The sequence below is a fragment of the Peromyscus californicus genome, unplaced genomic scaffold (genome assembly GCF_007827085.1).
Source record: "Peromyscus californicus insignis strain IS unplaced genomic scaffold, ASM782708v3 Scaffold_20__1_contigs__length_68692818, whole genome shotgun sequence".
In the NCBI taxonomy this organism is placed as follows: Eukaryota; Metazoa; Chordata; class Mammalia; order Rodentia; family Cricetidae; genus Peromyscus; species Peromyscus californicus.
In genome coordinates this window covers 56,336,219-56,358,157 of record NW_026294503.1, presented here as the reverse complement: position 1 = coordinate 56,358,157, position 21,939 = coordinate 56,336,219, and the positions used below count along the sequence as shown (strand labels likewise).

At 38.4% G+C, this 21,939-nt stretch overlaps 1 protein-coding gene across 2 annotated transcripts in view; it reads right to left on the bottom strand.

Moving 5' to 3' along the window:
• The window catches only part of Lrrk2 (leucine rich repeat kinase 2), a 142,322-nt gene that overhangs the window by 101,711 nt on the left and 18,672 nt on the right, over positions 1 to 21,939 (bottom strand). For both annotated transcript variants that reach the window (XM_052748694.1, XM_052748695.1), the window contains 8 exons: positions 18,025 to 18,156; positions 13,921 to 14,040; positions 13,391 to 13,533; positions 13,221 to 13,300; positions 11,640 to 11,746; positions 7,704 to 7,833; positions 4,987 to 5,111; positions 1,943 to 2,049 (listed from right to left, as the gene is read on the bottom strand). In XM_052748694.1, coding sequence (XP_052604654.1) covers positions 1,943 to 2,049; positions 4,987 to 5,111; positions 7,704 to 7,833; positions 11,640 to 11,746; positions 13,221 to 13,300; positions 13,391 to 13,533; positions 13,921 to 14,040; positions 18,025 to 18,156 — 944 coding nt within the window. The remainder of the gene's footprint in view (positions 1 to 1,942; positions 2,050 to 4,986; positions 5,112 to 7,703; positions 7,834 to 11,639; positions 11,747 to 13,220; positions 13,301 to 13,390; positions 13,534 to 13,920; positions 14,041 to 18,024; positions 18,157 to 21,939) is intronic.

Sequence of the window (21,939 nt, the reverse complement as noted above, 5' to 3'; positions counted from 1 at the left end):
TTTTATTGTGATTGATATTGCCAATTTTTGTTTGTTTTTATTGTCTCACTCTATAGCAACTCTTTGTAACCCAAGCTGGACTTGAACTTGTGGCAGTCCTCCAGCCTCAGCCTCCCAAGAGCTGATATTATAGGCATGAGACACCACAGCTAGATGCTAAATTTCCTGGAAATATTCTTTTTCTTTTTTGAATCTACATCATGATTATAATCTATAACTGTGATTATAATTGAGAACTTTTACATAGGTACACAGATCAATTTCATTCTTTTACCTTTACATTCTATTCAAGTATTATGAATTTTGGCCCAAAGAACAAATATTCAGCTTCTGTGTTTTCCCCAAATGGTGGGGCATTAACTATAGTAACAGAAATCTCTGTGTTAATTATCTTTCCTTCAGTGTTGAGAAATATCATGTACCAGCTGCATATTTTTGCTTGTGCCAGCATCATATGGAACTAACTACACTTGCTCCAGTGACAATGTCACACCAGTGTGAGTACTAACATCTTATAAAACATTTGATTGTCCCGTTGGAACTCGGTCAAATGACTTATCCCTGCTTGTCAGCTCTCTTGCAAGTCTCCATACAAATTGACTGTTTCATGTAAATCTTACACTTGCTTACCTAGTTTAAGAAACTGCTTCTATAATTTTTATAAAGGCTTTCTAAATGCAGCTCAACATTGCTTTTAAAGTCTTCCATGAAGATCTACCTTCTTGTGTGTTCAACTCTTCTACCTCCGAGTTTCACTTTTCTGCAAACCTTTTAATGTCACTTATGTGTAATTCCCCTTTATGGGTTCTCTTTGTCCACCTTTTATTTAATACATATCTTAAATCTTAAATTGTCAATGTTTTGCTCTAGGTTTTTGCAAACCAGAAAGTCTTGACCTGGAACCATTTCATCAGAAGAATAGCCTTTACTTCACTGGGTTCCCTGGCCAAAGACACAGGTGTGTCTCTGCAGACACATACATGTAGACACACCAGCATATCGAGAGTCTACTTTGTTCCTCAGAAATAACAGTAGACAAAGAGGAACCTATGGAATAGATGACTGAACACTGTGATCTGTGAACAGCTCTCAAGACCCAGCATAAGCAGAAGGCCAATTATCCAAAAAGAGGTTACCTTCACCTTGAATTATAATGTTCTGTTTTATATATCAAAGCCTTGGCTCACTTTAATAAATACTTTTCTTAGCCAGGTGTGGCAGTGCACACCTTTTATCCCAGCACTCAGGAGGCAGAGGCAGGCAGATCTCTGTGAGTTCTAGGCCAGCCTGGTTTATGAAGCAAGTTACAGGACAGCTAAGGCTGTTGCACAGAGAAACCCTGTCTCAAAAAACCAGATAGATAGATAGATAGATAGATAGATAGATAGATAGATAGATAGATAAAATGATTGATAGGTTGATTGATAGATATTTTTCTTAGTCTTTGCTTTGATAAATAATGATTGACTCGACTCTCAGGTCATACTTAATTGATAGCTCTGTTGAGGTCACACTAAAGATAATTCATCTTAGGACAGCCATGAAAATATGCATAGGCATCAGAAAACGTGGCCATGTTATGTCTAGTGTGTCTCTGCTAGCTGAATCTTTTACAATAGGACTATAAAGGAAAGATGGCCCACCAGAGAGAAAATGGCAGCCCAAGGCCTGACATCTAGACCTGGCTCTTGATGGTTGACCTTCTGGTTGAGCAAACTCAGGTAGAAGCTTGCATTAGTTAGCTGTATACTTACCTTTCTCTTGGTACAAAACTCTTCACCCCAACATTCCTATAATCACCCTGAATTCTAACTACATGAATTCTAACTATCACCGTAAACAGAGGAAAGAAAAAGAAAACTCAAAGCTCCACCTCCAGGTCCCCAAATTTAATTGTCTACTTAATGGTATAAAGACAAAAAAAAACCCATGTTTAACATACCCTGTTCAGAGCTGCTAGAACCAGCTTGTGGATGTCAGTCCTCAGATACTGTCTTTTGAGCATGTTTAGTTTGCATTGAGAGTCATCCCTGGATTCTTCTGGTATTCCTAAATTCAAGAACAAACAAGTGATGTGTTTACTGACATATATTTACATATATAAAGTGTGACCTAAAAGTAATCATTTTTAAAAGCATCAGTAATCATCTGACTATTAATGAGCTAGCTATACTGCTTCAGGGTCAAGCCACAGTCACTCTAAGAGAAAGTACAGGGAGACAGCACAGAGGTTAAGAGGACTTGCCAATCTTCCAGAGGACCCAGACTCAGTTTGCCAGTCCCAGGTCAGGCAGCTCACAACTGCTTGCCTCTACTGGTGTCCACAGGCATTGTGTGTATATGGTACACTTTTAAAAACTTGGGGACACATGCATACACATACATTTTGTTAAAGAAAATCTTTAACAAAAAAGAAAAAAGTATATATTTAAAGTATATGTTTTGGACTAAAAGATTATTGTTGTTTTAATGAACAGATATGGTTCTAAATGGCTTTTGCTACTCTTAAAAGTCCATCCACCTTCAAAGGAATAAACTGTGAGCACTGAAAACTACAAAAGAATTTGTTAAGTTGGGCATGGTGGCGCATGTGTTTAATCCCAGCACATGGGAGGCAGAAGCAGTCAATCACCATGAATTCGAAGCTAGCCTGGTCTACATAGTGAGTACCAGGACAGCCAGGGCTACATAGTGAGACTCTGTCCCAAAAAATTAAAGTGTGTGTGGGAGACTGCATATGGTTGTTGGTTCGTTTTACTAAATCTACAAAATTCAAAAATTAATAATAAAATTTTAAGTAAGATTATGTCTTAACTGTCAGTGATGAATGGGAAATGATGATTTAATTTAAAACATGTAGACAGATCACTGCTTTTATTCAAAATACCAGATTCAAAAACTAAAATTACTAAGCTCAGTTCCTTCTTTGAAAACATTGGTCTCGCAATAAAAATTCTCTGAATTCTAAAACAGAAAACACCTACACTGAAGAAAACAGTTGATATAGTAAGCTTTTATTTTATGGGGAATAGATATCAAGTTCAAAAAGGTTGGAACTTTATATAACAGCAACAAGAAAGTATTCGTGATCCCCTACTTATCTCTCAAATTCATTCCCTTTGTATCCATCCCACCCCCCGCAAGTCTCACTGACTGCTGTAAACCAACTTACCTACATCTAGTCTCCCACCCAATCACCATATATAACACTACCACTGATACGAATTGAAAACGTGGTCACAACACTACAGGATAGTGGTCCCGAGTCTTAATGCATATTATTAAGGATACTTTATACAGTGCCAAAAGTCATTCTGCTTTTATAATACATATTATTAAGGATATAATGTATATATCTGTATATACTCAGGTATATATACCTGAGTCTTAATGCATATTATTAATGATACTTTATACAGTGCTGAAAGTCATTTGCTTGATATCAGAGTTGTGTGGAACAACCTCTTGACACCCTAATGGTGTATGTGTGTGTATGTGTGTATGTGTGTGTATACATATACCTGAATATGTTATGAATATGCATATATACGTGTATGTATAATTTTAGAGTTATGAAAACAAAAGTTTAAACATACCTAGACTAATCAATAATCTAAAAAGTTTTAAAATTCATAGAGGCATATATAATTAAAATTGGAAAACACATGTGTATTTGAAAATATTTAAAAGCAACAGTTAATCTGACTCACACTTATATAAACACTTTCTTCAATCAAAAAGGATGCATTACTACTATATGGAAAGTAAATGAATAGGGGGAAAACAGTCCTCAGTTCTTAGTAACAGTGTGTTCTAAACATCAATGGAGTGTTAAACACAAGCTCGCTTTTTATTGTGCAACTTTGGTTTTCTTCCCCAAACGCTTCATAAACACAATTACATTAGACTGGGGGGTGAGGAAGGATATATTTTTCCAAAGCTTTTATCTAAGGTTTGACAAACAATAATATAATTCAGTAAGGTAATCAACAATTGTTTAGAAATTTTTAGAGCCTTACTAAGCTTTGATTGCCTTCCATGGAAAAGCACAATCACACAGCATTGCATTTAAGGTCCTTCACTTTCTACCTCCATCTACCCTCCCACACTCGTAGCCATATCCTCCCCTGTTGCCTTCAGTTACTCCAGACTATGTGTACGTGTTGCTTCTGCCTAAAAGCCATCCTTGGCCTTTGACTAGCCCTTCAATTGTAGACCTCAAATCTCTGACCTACATACTCCTTTGAAGACAGTAGGTCCATCAATATTCTCCTATCTGCTCTTCATTTGTCTATAGCAGACCTTCCCACTAGGTGGTAATTAAGTGTCTGTCTGTCTACTGAAGTCCTGTAACCCCAGTCTTGCTGTCCTTTCCTCTATCGTTCAACCCATTAGAACACGGCCGTGTTCGGAACAGGAGGGATGTAATGAACGTGTGTTGAAAGAACGTGGGGGCAGGTGCTTCAGTGGGACCTGAAGGACAAGCAAGGTGACAGCAAGCAATAAGGCTGGTGACTGACGGAAGGAGGTCATTGAAGTTAATGAGTAAGGGTCACGTGGCTGTGCCAGAGCAAAGCTAACTTACCCATGCAATCAAAGGCTGGGAATAAGGCAATAGGAGGGGGATGAAAGAGAGTGATCCATATTAGCTTGGACTTAAACTTGGCTGACGGCAAGAGAAACAGCAAAGAAACATCAGAGACAAATTGTCCTTAGAGACAGAAGGCCCACTTTTTACACTGTGTTTATTTCTTATGTAAATTAATGATTAAATATTCTTATGAAGTTTTCTTACAAGTTAATCTCAGTGACTCATCTACATCACCCTTTCTTGTGAATTTTACTTCTGGAAAGTTTGGAAGAAAGGCCTGCCAGTGGTTATCAGAATCCAGTTCTTTAAGCCTTGCCAAGAAAGCCAATGTTTCACGAAAACGCAAAACTCCATTTAAATAGCGGTCTCTACAGACGATGGGTTCCACGACTCACCTGGCACTACAAAATGCAGAATAGCTCGCAATGCCTCCAGTTGCACTGACAGAGATGTCTCGTGAGTTTTCATCACTGTTATTATTCTAGGGACCACTGCTGCCACGGTATCCAGGGAGGCGTTACTAGGAACAAAAACTGATGTGTTTATTTTAAAAAGTACAATCTGGTTCATCTGTACGAACACGAACTGAAGCAAATGAGTGGAAACAGATCTGATGCGTTTTACCAGGAAAAGCTATAAGAAGTACATATAAACGCCTTTGAACTCAACCAAAATTTCAAGCGTTTAAATTCTGACCTCAAGAATTAGAATTCGGGATTCTTGTGATTAAGTTTTATGAAAATAACACCTTTCTTCTGATCAGTATGTGGATCACTGGCAACAGCCCTGAAAGACAGGGGTCACACTGCCATTTCCCAGAGGAAGAACCTGTTTGAAGGAGGAATTACCAAAATCCTTTAGCTAGAAAGAAGCAAAGCCAATGCCAGGACCTGTGGTGGTATTTTACTTGTACTGAAATGTGATTTTAATTGTATGTTAATAAATAAAGTTGCCTGGGGGTCAGAGCTATTAGAGCCATAGCAAGTGCGTGGCGGCGGTGGCGCACGCCTTTAAGGACCTGGAGGGCGGTACATACAGGCAGTGACGAGGCAGTCACATGTTTGGGTTTACAACCAATGAGAAGGCAGAACAGCTAGAGTATATAAAGACATACACACAGGAAGTAGGTCCCTTTCGGAGAGCTCTCTTGGCTGAAGAGGATCCCTGAATCAGGAAGGGTGAGGCTCTTAGCTCTGACCTCTTGGCTTTCTTCTCTGAATCTTCTCTGTGTTTCTTATTTAATAAGACCGTTGGTTACATCTACAAGGACCCCTGCATCATAGTAAAGTGCTTCACTGGGCTTCTTACACATAATTCATCAGTTTACATTAAACTCGTGGCTTCTCCAAGGCATGCGTGCCTCTCTTCATACCCAGGTGAGCAAATATGCCACTCTGGAAGGCAGCGTAGCTGTTTGCATCACACAGTGCCTTGTGAACTGAAGCTTGTTGACACACTTCCAGCACCATCAAAAGCAACACTTAAACATTTCAACCAGGTTTTTAAAAGCCATGTTTAAAGAAGAGAGATGTGACAGATGTGTTATATAAGGAGAGATTAGCTGGGCTTGTGTTAAGGATAGTGTAACTCCACTCTTTACAAGTCTGTAGACGTGCTGTGCACAATGTATGTTATGCACATATAATAACACTATTGCCAACAGCTAGAATTTATTGACAACTTAAAATACACTGGGCATTGTCCTAATCCTTCATGGAAGAAAATGAATTTATTTAATTCTTCTGTCATAAACTCATATCTTCTGAAACCTTTATTTAAACCTTTTATTTTATTTTTTTAGAGGAATCCTGAAGTTTATCCATTCAATAGTTGGCTCATATATTAGCAATAAAGCCATTCGACTTCCTCTGAGATAAAACCTCCATCTAGAAGGAAGTGTATTGTGACATTGTATGTTCTAAGAAGAAGTAAAAACATCCCACCCTGAAGGAAAGCTCATTAAGAAAGCTTCAGGAACCCTGAAACTGGACCACATTCATGAGGCTCCTCCATCCCCAAGCCTGTACAAGCTGTAAGGACTGCTGAACAACTCTCTCTCAGAGCAGTCAGGATGCCTGAAAGAGATGGGACACCGGCTGAGCTGCCCAGAGGACTCTCAGACTAGACTAGCTGCCTGGGAGAGGTTTCGATCAACTGAGTCACTTGGATAGGACAGTCCTCAATGTGTTAAGCTGCCTGCAGGCCATGCAGTGTGCTCCAGGTTCCCAGATTTCTTGAGCAGTCACCCATGCTTGGGTGGGCTTTGGTGGTGCAGTTGTCTTTGAGTCATTTCTACTCCAGTAAGTGACTCTTCACCCGTATTCTAATGAGTAACCCCAAAACACATTAGTTCACCAAGTTAGACTTCGGTGGTATTCTAACTTGTTCTGCTGTAGAGTTCCTATCTGGAATGAGCAGATGTTTGTTTATTTCTCCCTAGGAATAGTGTCCAACAACAATCCGAGACATCAAATCCATCTCAGCTGCAGCACCTGTACACTGGATGATGTTTACTCTTATGTTTTCTGTGTGGCTGCTTTCAATTTAAAAATCAATCCAACAATGCCACATATATCATACATTTTTGACTCTATAGAATGAGGAAAATATACTAAGCATATACTGATGCTAGTGGGAACATCTGCCTGGAATTCAATTTTTGTCAGGTTTTGTAAGCCTCTGGTCCCCTCCTGCTACTTTCTACCACAGATAATAATATCTGGCCTCTGTTGTGCGGCTAACCAGAAACACAGTGTCAACAAGGCTGGTCTTGAACCGAATGTGACGACAAGTGTCATCGGGAAAGGAATGAGAGGAAGCAGAGAAGCCAGAGTTAATTCAAATAAAAGAATAGTGATAAGCAATAAATAGTGATAAATAAATACTGCCTTAATGCTGAAAAGCAATAATTGCAAAATGCATGTGTTTGTAGTTTTGTATATTCACATGTATACAGAGATTTGAAAAGCTGTTGTCCGTTTTGCAAAAACAGTTGTCACCATGCATGAAGCACAGAAGCAAACCTTCACTGTATTTCTGCAGTCTTGGCCAATCTCTTTAATGCTTAGACAGAATAAGTGTGTGTGTACGTATGCTCATGAACGTGGAGTACCTTCCTTCAAACAGATGACTCAGCATCTTACAGCCACTCTCTGCCACCTCAGGAACATGGGCATGCTTCTGCATCAATTCTAAGACATTCAGGTACACTCCTTTTGCCAGCAGGATTTTCCTGAAATTAACTACAAAGTGTTTTTCAAATTACTTATAGAAATGGAAGCAAACATTTGCAAAAACACAGATAACATATCTCATTATCTACTTAAAGAACATTAGTAGCTGCCTATTTCTTAACAAATACGTCATTCTCTGTTTTCCATATTTATTAATTCTTTACTGAAGTTTCTATTTAATTTTTTATTTACACAGTAGACTGGTATTAATGTAATTAGTATATTAGAGCCCATAAGAAAGAAGTGTTTTGTAAGGAAATGTATATAAACAACACTCTCCACGATGAGAATGAAAATTAAATGTCCTGCTAATCTTTAAACTTCACGAATGACTAGACTTATATAGAGCTAAGATTCATACGTAGGTTAGACATCAGTGTGGACTAGAGATACTCTGTATGCAGAGATACAGGCCATCCCTTCATTGGTGATGGGAGCCAGGGACAGGCCTGAGGAGAAGGGCTACAGGTATGTGGAGCCAGTGGCCAGAGCTTGCTGGTGATGGGAGCAGGGGAATGGCCTGGTCTGGAATGCCTCAACTACTTTGTACATTTCCTGCGGTAGACGACATACGTCATTTTCATGGATCCCATCATGCACCCAATGGTAGATGGTACTGATCACGCAGATGGCTTTCACAGAATAACTCCTAAGTTTAGTGAACAACACAGTCGTCTTGAGAGCTGGTTTTACAGCATGTATACAGAAAACCCACATTGCAGGGAAACTGTCGCATAGTAACCCTTTCTTTCCAGTGAAGTCCTTCACTAAACTCAAGCCCAGTGCCTTGAAGTATTTTGTATTAATTGTCTTGAAGCTTTCACAGAAACATCAATTCCAACATTTCAGACCAAAATCTAACATTTTTTCAAAATGACAAAAAGGGGAAACTTCAGATGGTCCTAACTTGAGTTCTGGTTTTAAAAAGCCTTGTCATCCAGGCATGGTATATTCCTATAATCTCATCACTTAGGGGCCTGAATCAGAAGGATCAAGAGTTTGAGGATAACCTGGGCCACATAGTAAGTTCAAGTCCAATCTTGACTAAATAGTGAGACTATTATCTCAAAAAAAGAAAAAACAAATAAAGAAATGGTGTTGTCAACCTCCAAAAAAAAAAAAAGGTAGAACAAAATACAAGAAGAAACACATTTTAAAATAAAACTAAAACCTGAGCAGTCACACGTTCCAAGGTATCCAGAGCATCACACATTAAAATATGGTAATGAGTTTTCATATTTTTTCCACAGTGTCTATATTCTAACAGAGGAGAAACACCAGTGTGCATCATACTTCCCAGAAAGGCTTGTTCAAACACAGATTATTGGATACCAACTCCAGAGCTTATGCTTGGGTTGGTCTGTGTAGAAATCAGAGATTTTTAGAGTTTCTATGTAATAATGCTAGTCCCCACAGAGCACATTTTCAGAATCTCAGCAAGGCAATGTGTAACTCAAAAATGGCAAACCTGGCTGGGAGAAGAGTGGGCATCATGAAGTCCCTGCAGAGTGTACAAAACAATTTCATGTTTTCCCATTCCTTGCAAAAGATTCCTGACCTTAATCTACTCCATTTTAGCAGAAAATTATCTGCTTTCAAAGGCAAATCACAAAATGTAAACTCCTACAGTAGTTACCTTTACTGATTGCACATTCAACTTTCATTTCTTCTGATTCCTAATATCAAATCCTCCTTCCCAGCTTAATTTTTTGTCTTAGCTAACTCAAGTACCACATTCTTTAGTTAGTCTTTGTGTCTGCCTTCTGCATTAGAGTTTAACCCATAAGCCTAGAATTTTTATTTAATTGGCATACCACACAAGCCTAGATTATCCAGTCTCTAGTACATGATATAAGCTCAGTACATAGTAACTACATTAATTTAGCTGATTAATTAAATGAGGAAGTCATCACAAAAGATGTCTGAGCCTACACCTTCAAATCTCCATGGTTCCAAGACCCCAGTTTTTCCTCTCTACTCCCTCTTCCTACTTCTTCCTCTTCTCCTTTTCTTTTTCTTTGAGATACAGTAGCCCAGGTTGGCCCTGAATACACAATCCTCCTGCCTTAGCTTCCTGAGTGCTGGGATTGTAGACCTGTGTCACCATTCCTGTCTAAGATCCCAGTTCTGTATATCAATCCAATCGTGCTGGAGGTGAGGAGGAGGGGGGACCGACCCCTCCTATCCCTTCACCCTTCACATTCACTGTCCCAAGCGGCTTGCAGTATGAATTTGGTGGTGGAGCTGAGCAAGGAGGCTGCTCAAGATTTTCCTCCTCTATTACATTAGAAATTCCAGGCTGTGCAAGGGCATCTAAGAACAGCCCATCTAGCAGGTGGCCTGGAGCAAAGGAGTGGGGAACATTAAGGGCAGGAACTGATTCCAAACAGATGCCAAGCTGACTCACAAGGTCACTGCCTCTCAGAGGCCATAACCAAAGCAACCCCAAGTCACAAAATCTTAATGACTGAGTGTGGGACCAAACAGAGTTTCCAAATTGTTAAGAACGGCAGCCCCATCACACTGCTGCTGCTTGGTGGCAAGCTTCGCCTCCTCTGGGGTACTGTATACAATGCATAGTGGCTTCAATGTAATCCCTGCCCAGACCTCCAGAGCTGCATGGGAACCTCCCTCAATGACTCAGTCCTGGGAGGGGCCCTGTCATCACTCAGGACATGGCTACTCCAAGCCTTTGTGTAATGTGCCAGATTCATTTTTAAATAATTTTGTTCTCTAACAATTTCACGCATGTATGTGATATATTTGATTACTCTCTCCTTTTATTAAAATGCTGCCAGAGAGATAGGTGAGAACCTAGAAAATATAAAGGAGACTTTTGCCCTCTTGACTTGACCTAAATGATAACAGGAGCAGCACACAGACGTCGTTGTATCTGTGTTTTTCACTTGCCTGGCTCTGCTGTGAAAATCTGGTGCTCACACTACTGTGTCTCAGATTAATCTTTCATATTATTTTTTCTGTTTCATTGCCTAAAAATATCCTGTAAGAGCTGCCAAGTCCTACTGCCTGATGACAAATGAATTTCCCTGGCAAAGTTTCCTGTTTATGGGGTCAGGAATCTGAAGCAGTTTGAGCCAGGACCTTAAAGCTTAAGCATCCTTTCCAAAGCGAATGAGTCACTTCCTCTCTGTAAGTATGCACAATATAATACTCAAAAGGATTATACATAAATGACCATTTTCAAGAAAAAAATGTAACTATAAACATTTCATTCTAGATAATTTTTACTAGTTTTTGAATGGTGAATATCTCCATCAAATAGTCACACCCCTGTAAAGTTTATTTAAGAATCTAACATGAATAAATATCTAATGTAAAATGGGAGCAATCATTTTTAGAGGTAAAAAAGGCCCTTTAAGAGTTCCAAAAATTCTCATAGTATATAAGCTAAACATCAATCAACAGAAACTGGTTCCATTTATATATAAATGTTTATATATGTGTGTTATATATATATGTACATATATACAGATATATGAAAGCTACAAGCTATTAAAATGGCAATGAGAATAATAACAAATACATTTATTAATAAAAGGATGAAAATATAAAATGTATTTAAAATGGATAAATAGTCTAATTCCTGCAAATATGTAGCATGTATGTCATGGGTACCTTTGTAGAAGTCCTGAAGAATACATATCTAAAAGTGTTTATTCTTTATCCTTTATATAGCAACATATACACTTCAGCTAGTTACATCTACATATTTAAAATTTTCAGAATTTATAGATTTTATAAGAAAAAAAGCACAAATTGTTTCTCTGTATTAAAAGTCACAGTTTCCCCCTTACCATTTTGTTCCAAGAGAGTGGACAGTGCGTGCGAAGCTGCTTGGAAGACGTCTTTGGAAGAAGAATGCATCAGCATGGACAGCATCACTTCCCTGTGTGCGGGGAACCTTTCAAAAAGCCAACCACATCTCAGTTTGCAGTTTCCAGCTCCAGTGCTCACCCTGACTAGGAACTCTAACAGTGCAGGCGTGGCAGCTGAGCTGTATCCCACCTCCACTTACAATAGAAGCATACGTTGAACAACCCTATATGTAAATGTTAGATTCAAGTGTATCAAACACTCAGGTTTCTGTGTCTTCAGAAGCCTGTAAGCCATACAGAGGATGCAAGCTTTGTAGACATATAACTAGGGGTAGGCAGACAGCTACAATGTTGCTATGGAATGACACAGGGTGGACAGAGGTAGGTTACATCCCAGGAGGGATGGCTCAAACAGCACAGGCTTTCCCCCTGCTTCTCAGAGCAGGGCACAAAGTAAACTGTAGGCATTGCTTCCTTCTGGAGTTTTCCATTTAGTATTTTGGACTACACTTTTACTGTGAATAAATAAAAATGCACAACAATGTGACAAGCAAACCATGATTCATGCAAGCCTTATAAATGCCATACATTTTTTAATATAGTAGGTGGACAGCATATCAAGAAAAGGATTAGAGCGCACAGTGAGAGCTGCCAGTCACAAAGCAGGATGAGGGAAGGGATTGGCAGAGGAACAATAAACTAGCAGAAGGCAATCTTTAAAAAAAAACCATGAGGTGCTAGGAAGAAAAATATGAAACGAGGAAATGAGGGTAATGGAAAGAAAGGGGGAAATAAATGCAGTGAAGAAACAGAGCAGATTTAAAAAACAGAGAAAATGAATGTTTTTTTTCTAATGTATGTACTGGAAAGATCTCCAGAGTACTGAGGACTATGTGTGCTGTGGATTAAGATGTATAAATCATGGCCTGAATCTGCCTGACCAGAAAGCTCCGGATCCTGATGTATCAGTTTTCAAAGGAGTCACTATCTCTTCTCCAGATGTTGAAGTAGCATCTGCTTCATTAATTCTCTCTTTTCCAGCAGCGGGCCATGATGCAAATGGGCCTCTCAGGAGACAGGTCCACACTGCTGTGTCAGGTGGGGCCTGCAGGGGAGGTTTCTAACTTGACACAGACAACCAGCTGGTGGGTGGCACAGAACCCCAGTGGCTCTGGGAGTGTGCTCAGCTGGCATGAATTAACATGCATTTGTACCTGGTCAGGCAGAAAACTGAAGGACTCATTCTCCAGGATTCACACACAATTGAAAGATTCATGATTCCAAATCCCTCAGTAGAAATTAAAGCGCTCTACATCTCCGTGGAGATTAAAATGCTGTGCACCTCACCAGGCATGGATGCACAGGCCTGTGGTTCCAGCACGGGCTACACTCTAAGACCTTGTCTAGTGGGAAAACTAGACTAAATTATATACCCATCACTAACATGCAGCAATGGTAGCGCCTAAATGCCGACATGAAAAACTAACTATCAACGCCAGTTTCTATGCCCTGGCTGAAACAGAACCCAGGTTTTCTATAGCATCAAATAGAAGTACTTACTGGCCATCTTCATCTCCAATCTTCTCATGTAAACTGTTCTGGTACATAAGGAGATTATTTAGTGCCCAGCATGCAGCCTCCTAGAACAGGAAGGAAGAAGAAAAATGTATCAAAACAGAAATGATGGGAAAGCCTGGTTTTAAAATCAGGCCAGTAGCTCCGTGTCTGACCTGTACATGTTTGTTCTTCCGATGGCGCATCAGGGCTTTATAGCAGGGTTCCAACCAGAATAGCTTCTCAGTGTCCTCCTCATCATTGTTCTCCTGAGGCTTACTTCTTTCCTCCAAGTCTTGGTTTAAGAAGATTGTCTCAGCTTTAAAAAAAAAAAAATTAAGTATGTATGTCTTTATACATGCGTATTATTACCAACAGCTTGAATGGCCAAGCCCAAGAGCAGCATTTGAATGTTCTCAACAGAATGTTCTTTACCAACTGCCTTGGCTAATCATGAATCAATTTTTAATATTTTACACATGACATAACTCTGCTGTCTCACAACTAGATGATGTGGGTACCCACCACCCCAACCAACTAAAGGAGGGTCATCTGAAGTGATTAGCTGGTTCATGACATCCCACATGAACATGGATGCCCATACTTGGTGCCATGAGAGCATCCTTAACTGGCAGGAAGGGAGCTCTGACTTAATACTCAGCACTTAAAAAGAGAAAAGGGATTCCCGATTAGTAAAGTGACTTACTGAGGAGCGCTAGACAGCTGAGGGCAGAGATCTGTAAGGCTGCATTCTCTGGATACCGCCGGACAGCTTTCACCACAAAGACATGTACTTCGTTTAACACCAGAATGTTGTAGAAATTACCTAAAGTTAAGTGAGACATTAGGTAAGCTCTCACCCATATAACTTAAAAGGCATTTACTTACATAGCAGTGTAGCTAGAGTTTTCCTGCCTTGCCCACAGTCAGGACAAATCTTTGTCACCTGCCAGTCCCACAGCCACTCAGATCCAACCAAGTAAACACAGAGATTTATATTGCTTACAAACTGTATGGCCGTGGCAGGCTTCTTGCTAACTGTTCTTACAGCTTAAATTAATCCAATTCTATAAATCTATACCTTGCCATGTGGCTCATGACTTACCGGCGTCTTCACATGCTGCTTGTCATGGTGGTGGCTGGCAGTGCCTCTCTGATTCAGCCTTCCACTTCCCAGCTTTATTCTCCTCCTTGTCCCGCCTATACTTCCTGCCTAGCCAACGGCCAATCAGTGTTTTATTTATTGACCAATCAGAGCAACACATTTGCCATACAGAACATCCCACAGCATAGCAGTGTTTAAATCAATAAATCAATCTAACGGCATAACAGCATATAGTAAGCCAGTAAGTCAATCTTTTTGACATAATGGCATACATTAAATCAAAGTGACTTTTTGAAACTTTGATTGCTACTGTTGTCTGCCTTATTAGATAATGTTAGTTGAGTAAGACCAAAGAAGCGTGTGCTTAAGTCAGCTCTGACACCTCACACCATGGTACAGAAACAAGTGGGCATCTCTTATATGTGGCACTATAATATTGTGAGTCATCACAATGTTCTCAGGATCAGCCAGCTTACACAATTGTGTCCTTCTTGAAATGCAACCAACAAACATCTCATCATACAAAGGCACAGGCCAGCATGTGACCACTATGTTTCACTGGAAATGCTTTGCTGCTTTGTTATGTTTTTATTTTCAATTTAAGGTAAATTCTTTTTAAATATATTTTTAACTGAGACTGAAGCCCAAAAAAAAAAAATCGTAGACACCTCTGGGTTACTATTTTGATGTAATACAATGCTTAAATCAGGGCAAATGTCCATCCTATCTCATCACATTAATGGTCTCCTAGCAATGAAGCCCACACTCCTTTCTTCTAGTTCCTTGATGTGAAAAGTACATTAACTATCCCTGTCTAACTCATTCCACTGTACAACAACACAGCACAGAACTTATACTTCTTAACCAGGGTTCAGTGCCAACTGACAGACTCCTCCACTGTCTCCTCCTCTCCGCAGCCTCTGATAACCAAAGAATGAATCTGCATTCAAAGCCTAAGTTTCCCCTTGCTTGGCTACATGATCCAGAATGAGACACACATTGCTGAGCCAGAGACCCTAATGGAAATGTGGTGGTGATAACAATACTCCGCCATCCAAGAGCAAGTCACGAATCAAAAGTTTATATTTAATAAACATATATGAAATTACTTTGGGACCTCTGAAAGTTAGGTGCAAACATGATTGCACAATCATATCTAACATTCTAAACATAGAATGTTAAATAATTGGTCATAAAGGAAAGAAACCAAACAATTGCTGTATACGAGAATATAACTCAAGTTTTAGAAACTCATTTTAACTGAATCTATCAAGGAGTTCTCCTAAAAGTTAAACCAATTTCTAAATTACACAGGGGACATAATTGGGATGGTGGACAATGAAAACACAACTTTGTATAATGAAACCATAAAAATAAGGTTTTTTTTTTTAATGGCTGAATGATCCTTCTCAAAGTTAGAGTGACAAAAAGCTAAATCTCTATGACAGTAGCCTAAAGTTGTGTAAAATGTTGCTGATGATTCTTTAGGAGAAAGGCCATCCGAGCCAGTCTCCAACAGTTAATATGCTACCTTATCTGCCCTATCATTTAATTGCCCTTTAGCTCATTATTCTGATCACAAAGATCTTGAGAATAATCCCAAGGTGGTGATGTCATCAGGGGCACCACAAGAGCTGCAGTGTGAGAGCAAGTGAGTCTACAGGTAGAGCAGGTGGGAAAGCATGACTTCTGAACTCCAAGGCAAAGGTCTGAACCTTCACAGCATAAAGCGCTCCTTGTCACTCCCGTGCTCTGACTCCTGACAAATGTTGACAGAGAGGCATCTGCAATGCAAGGCTTTGGCCTGCTCAGATCTTGAGCTTTACAGACGATACATTCACAGAAATATGAGCAAATGAGCCCTGGGGAATGCCAGTCTATAAGCATGGAAGCCAAGATGTCCACGGGCCTCACAGACTAGAGATACCAGATACGGAGTGGAAAATAAAAGCAATCCAAAAAAAGCAATCAACGTTACCTGGCAGGTCCAAAAATAAGAGACTTATCAGAAACATATTTTTAAAATTAAATAAATCACTAAATTAAATTTGTCCTGGGAATAATGGTTTATTGTTTGGAAAAAAATCTATAGATTTAATTCCATAATACCAAAAGAAAAGGAGAAAAATCTTTGCATGCATTGTTTGGTATTTAATAAAATTCAATGCTCATTTGTGATTTTTTTCATTAAAAAGGGACAGATGTAAAAGTAGAAGTAAGCAAGAAACAGAAGAATGTTCCTAACTTGATAAAAAAATTTGTCATAAAACAAGCTGATTTTGTCACTATGAAAATCACATGACACTCATTATTCTGGATGAGAGACTATTCAAAGTTTTATCCCTAAAATCAGGAAGAGGACAAGGATAGTGCCAAACACTGCTCCCATTCAGCATTGTCCTGGTTATTCTGGGTCAGGCAAGAAGGCAGGCAGAGAAGTAACGGATGTAATGAGTGGGATGGACAGAAGCAGAGTGCCACTGTTCACAAACCATTAACTTATATAACCTGCATGTATGTCCAAAAATGTTGTCAGAATTTTTAAAAAAAAAAAGACAGACAAAATCATTTTCATTTCCTCATGCAGGCACAGTTCAGAGACATAATTTCAAAACAGATGCCAATTACAATTATAATGAAAATTAAGCACCTAAAATAAATAGTGAAGATAGGTAAAACCTGAATAGACTGTACAAAAGAAATGATAGTAGGGAGATGTCAGTTCTTCCTAAAATGATCTGTATACTTGTGTCATTTCTGTACAGATTCCATTATAGTTTTAAAACTGGAAAAGTTAATTCTCAAATGTGTATGGAATAGTAACAAGCCAATGCAAAGCCCAGACATAAGACCTAAGAAGAATAATGAGTGGGCACTTGACTTAGTGTTTCAGATACCAGATCTTAGAGAGCATCATAGAATGCTGATCCAGAGAAGTCAAATAAACCAAGGCAACAGAAAAACATCGGCAAACTCATATCCTCATTATGTATTTTAATGGGTTCCCAAGATGATGCCACAGTGTGACTTCTATGATAGAATCACATCAAACATATATATACAGGGTCTCTAGAGTGCACTGATTTGATTCTATGGAGTGTATATCCAAAGAGGTATAGCCTGTCACATAGAATATCTATATGTGTGTGTGTGTGTGTGTGTGTGTGTGTGTGTGTGTGTATGTATATATGCATATATATAGAGAGAGAGTTAAATATGTGGTTTATATATATATATTTATATATTATGATATATAAACCATATTTTTATATATTATAATATATCATATATATATATATATATATATATATATATATATATATATATAAACTTTTGAGGACAGGAAACATTTTCTAGCTCTGGTAATATACAAACTCTTATGTTGGGCGATAAGATCTTTTTTGGCTTTCTGCTTCACATGTTCCACATAATTTATACTTACTCCTTTATAGTTAGCAACCGTAGTTTAAACATAGCCCAACAAAGAAGCTCTCCTGGAGATGACTTCAGAAAATAAATGCAGAGTTCTCATTAATACCACCTGTATATATTTTGTGTTCCTTTCATAAACATTTGCTACTTCACAATATTTCTACCCAGTATTTATCAAGATGCTACTTACTCATTAGAATAGAATACATGGAAGCTACATGCATATACATAATATATCTTGTGATAAAAAATTATATGTGAATTATAACTCACCTAAGGTAAGCCTATGGAGCAAGGAACAGCTCACTTCTTGAATTTTTTCATTGGCAGGGAATGCTTTCATAGCTTCCACCACAATATTATAACACCTGACATTCCCACTCATGAGAACTTCAACATTGTTGCCTAAATTTAAAAAAAGAATCATAATTACCACAAAGGAATAAGTTTCTTCTTTCAAATATGCATACAAATGAGTATTGCATAGATCTGTGTAATGGGTACAGATCCATATGCAAATAGCATGTCTATCAAATAGCTATAAAGATTGCATGTTGTTAGTTGCTAACACATCAGGATGTAGAATTGAGCTTTGGTGTGACTATAAATTATTTTCATTTGGTTCCTTGTTTTAAAATTTTAAAGTATCTGCAGTATTAATATTTTGGGAATTAACCTACCATTCTACCAAAAGCAATCTACAGATTCAGTGTAATTGCCATCAAAATTCCAACACAATTATTTACAAAAATTGAAAGAATGATCTTTAACGTCACACGGAAACACACAAAAAAGCAGAATAGCTACCAATCCTTAATAATAAAAGAACTACTGGAGATAACACCATCCCAGATTTCAAGTTTATTACAGAGCTATAATAATAAAAATAGCATGGTATTAGTATTAGCATAAAAACTGAAATGATCAATGGAAATGAGTTCAGGACCCAGATATAAGTCCACACACACAGAGATACCGGATTTTCGAAGAAGAAGCCAAAAGTGCACATTGGAAAAAATATGGCATTTTTAACAAATAGTGCAAATAAAACTGGTGGTTGCATATAAAAGAATGAACACAGATCCCTATGGATCATCCCACCCAAAATCAACACAAAATGGATCAGGATTTGAACATAAGACTAGATATCTTCAATCTGATAGAAGAGAAAATAGTAAATAGTCCTGAACTCGTTGGCATAGGAAATGAATTTTTGAACAGAATTATCATAGGAACTAAGAACAATTAATAAATGGGACCTCATGAAACTGAAAATCTGTATGGCAAAGAACACCATCATTTGGACAAAGTGACAGGGCAAAAAACGGGGAAAGATATTTACTGATTATACATGCAACAGAGGGTTAATAACTAAAATATATGAAGAACTAAGAAAAATCATGAACAACAAAGGAACAAGCCAATTTGAAAATGAGGTACAAAACTATGCAGAGAGTTTTCAGAAGATTAAACACAAATGGCCAAGAAACACTTAAAGAAATATTAAACATCCTTAGTCATCATAGAAATACAAAGTAAAAGTATTTTGAGATTCAATCTTACCCAAGTCAGAATGGCTATGATCAATAAAACAAATGACACTACAACCTGGCAAAGATATGGGTAGGGGGAACACCTGTTCATTGCTGGTAGAAGTGAAAACTTGCATGGTCACTATGGAAAGCAGTGTGGTAGCTCCTTAAAGAGCTAAAAATAAATCTACCACAAGATCCACCTATACCACCCTTGGGTATACACCCAAAGGATTGTGAAATCCTACTACAAAAATACTTGCTCATCCATGTTCATTGCTGCTCTATTCACAATAGCCAGATACTGGAAATATCCTAGATGTCCATCAACTGATGAATGGATAATGAAAACGTAGTACACCTACACAATGGATTATTATTCAGCTCTTTAGAAACTGAAATTATGAAAGTCTCAAGCAAATGGATGGATCTAGAATAAATCATCCTCAGTGAGGTAACTCAAACCCCCCCCCAAAAAAAAGACAAATACTGCATGTTTTCTCTTATATGTAGATTTTTAACTTTCAAGCTTTTGATATGTGTGTTATAATTGGAATAAGAGATTAGGTAACTAGAAAGGAACTACTGGGGAGAAGTAGTTCTTCAAGCAAGGAAAAATATAGTGTCATGTGGTCATAAAGTAGAAACTAAAATGGAAAGTTAAGTAGGGAAGGGATGGAAGAGAAAGGTAAAACAGAGACTACAGAAAGGACAATTAACACTAAAATGCCATTTGAAAAATCATAAGGAAACATACTATAGAATCTTCCATATATATGAAGAGAATCTAAATGGAATTACCAAATAATGGGTGAGACAGTGCCTCAACTAAATATCTTATTGCCAACAAGTAAAACCTCCAGTGCCAGAAATGGGTTCCATATAGTCATTGATCAAAGGGTCTCATGGAATTCCCCCCAGACATCATAGGCTGTTGTCAAGGTTATTGGTTGCTTTCTACAACCTGATGGTAAGGCCCTGTTGCTGAATACAACACTTACTTACATCACCAAACATGGAGAGGTTGAGAAAGTTCTTAACTAGAAACTTTATCTCTACTGACAGGCATTCATGGTACTAGAAGGCACTCTGCATGCTACCAGAGGAGAAAGACAACCATCAACATCACCCAACTACAAACCCTGCAATCTACAGTGACCTCTCAGCATAATATACTCATGCAATAGTGGCATAAATGTTTTGAGAGTAACCAATCACTTTGTTTAAAAATTAGATTTCAGACCCACTCCTTGAGGTTAAACCCATACCTGACAGTGCTAAAGAGGCCAAGAATCTCAGATTAGATAGATTGTGGGCCTAAGGGCAAACCTAATACTATTATTCTGCTATGAAACATAGCAACAAAATGATTCCTAATGACATACTGCTATACCTGTAGATCAATGTCTCATTCAACACTTATCAGAGAAGCTTCTTCTTGTTGAAGATTATTATCACAGAGACCTACAATTAAACAATGCACAGAGAGTGACTTTGAAGCACTCAGTCAGTCCTACTTATGAATACCATTGCTATGACTAAACATCATGACCAAAAGCAAGTTGGAGAAAAAAAGGATTTATTTGTCTTACACCTCCATACCATAGTCTATAAATGAAGGAAGTCAGGACAGGAACTCAAGAAGGAATGGAACCTGGAGGCAGGAGCTGATGCAAAGGCCATTGGGGGGTCCTGCTCACTGGCTTGCTCATCATGGCTTGCTCAGTCTGCTTTATTATAGAACCCAGGACCAGCAGCCAAGGGATGGCATTACCCACAATGGGCTGGGCCCTCATCCATCAATCTCTAACTAATAAAATGCTCTATAGTCAATTTTATGGTTTATACAATATATTTTGATCATGTTTCCCCAACTCCCAACTCCTACCAGAACCTCCCTACCTTCCTACCCACCCAACTTTATGTTCCTTCCCCCTTTCAAAAAATCCTAATAAAAGCAAAAAGCAAAACAAAAAAAGCAAATGACCAATAAGACCAAAAATGTCAAAACACAAAGTCCACAAGCATAGAATTTGTTTTGTGTTGGCCAAATACTACTTACTGGGCATGAGGCCTGTCCTCAAGTGTTGTCCATATACCCAGTGACATTCCACATGATCAAAATATATTGTGTGTAAAAATGTTTTATACACATAATTTAAGACAAAGAAAGTAAAAATTGAGGGTTTTGTACAAGTCTAAAAACAGTCATATATATTTCAAATAAATGAGCTCAGAGGTCTACTTCCTGGTTTGAATATTGATATTTTCCTCACCCAAGGGAAAAAAACCTCAAGATTATGTCATACATTAGAACAGTGAAAATATACTTGGATCTATTTCCTCCATCCTAGAGGAGGAGCCTGCAAAGAGGCAGAAATCTTGAACTTCCTGGAGACGGCAGATTGGAGGAGGACAGATAAATACAAAGACAAAGTACATGAGCAAGGGGCTGGCATGAGTCAGGCAGAGAGGAAAGAAAGGAGCCATGGGGGGAAAGCTGCTGTGAACCTGTGCTGTGGGGGAGACACTTCTGTTTCTGAGTGTAGTATTAGCTACTCACCAAACAGAAAAACATCTGTCCGTCAAAGATTTGTCCTAGCATAGCTAAAACTATTTGTAAAAAACAATACATTTTAGTGTTTAAATGGAATTG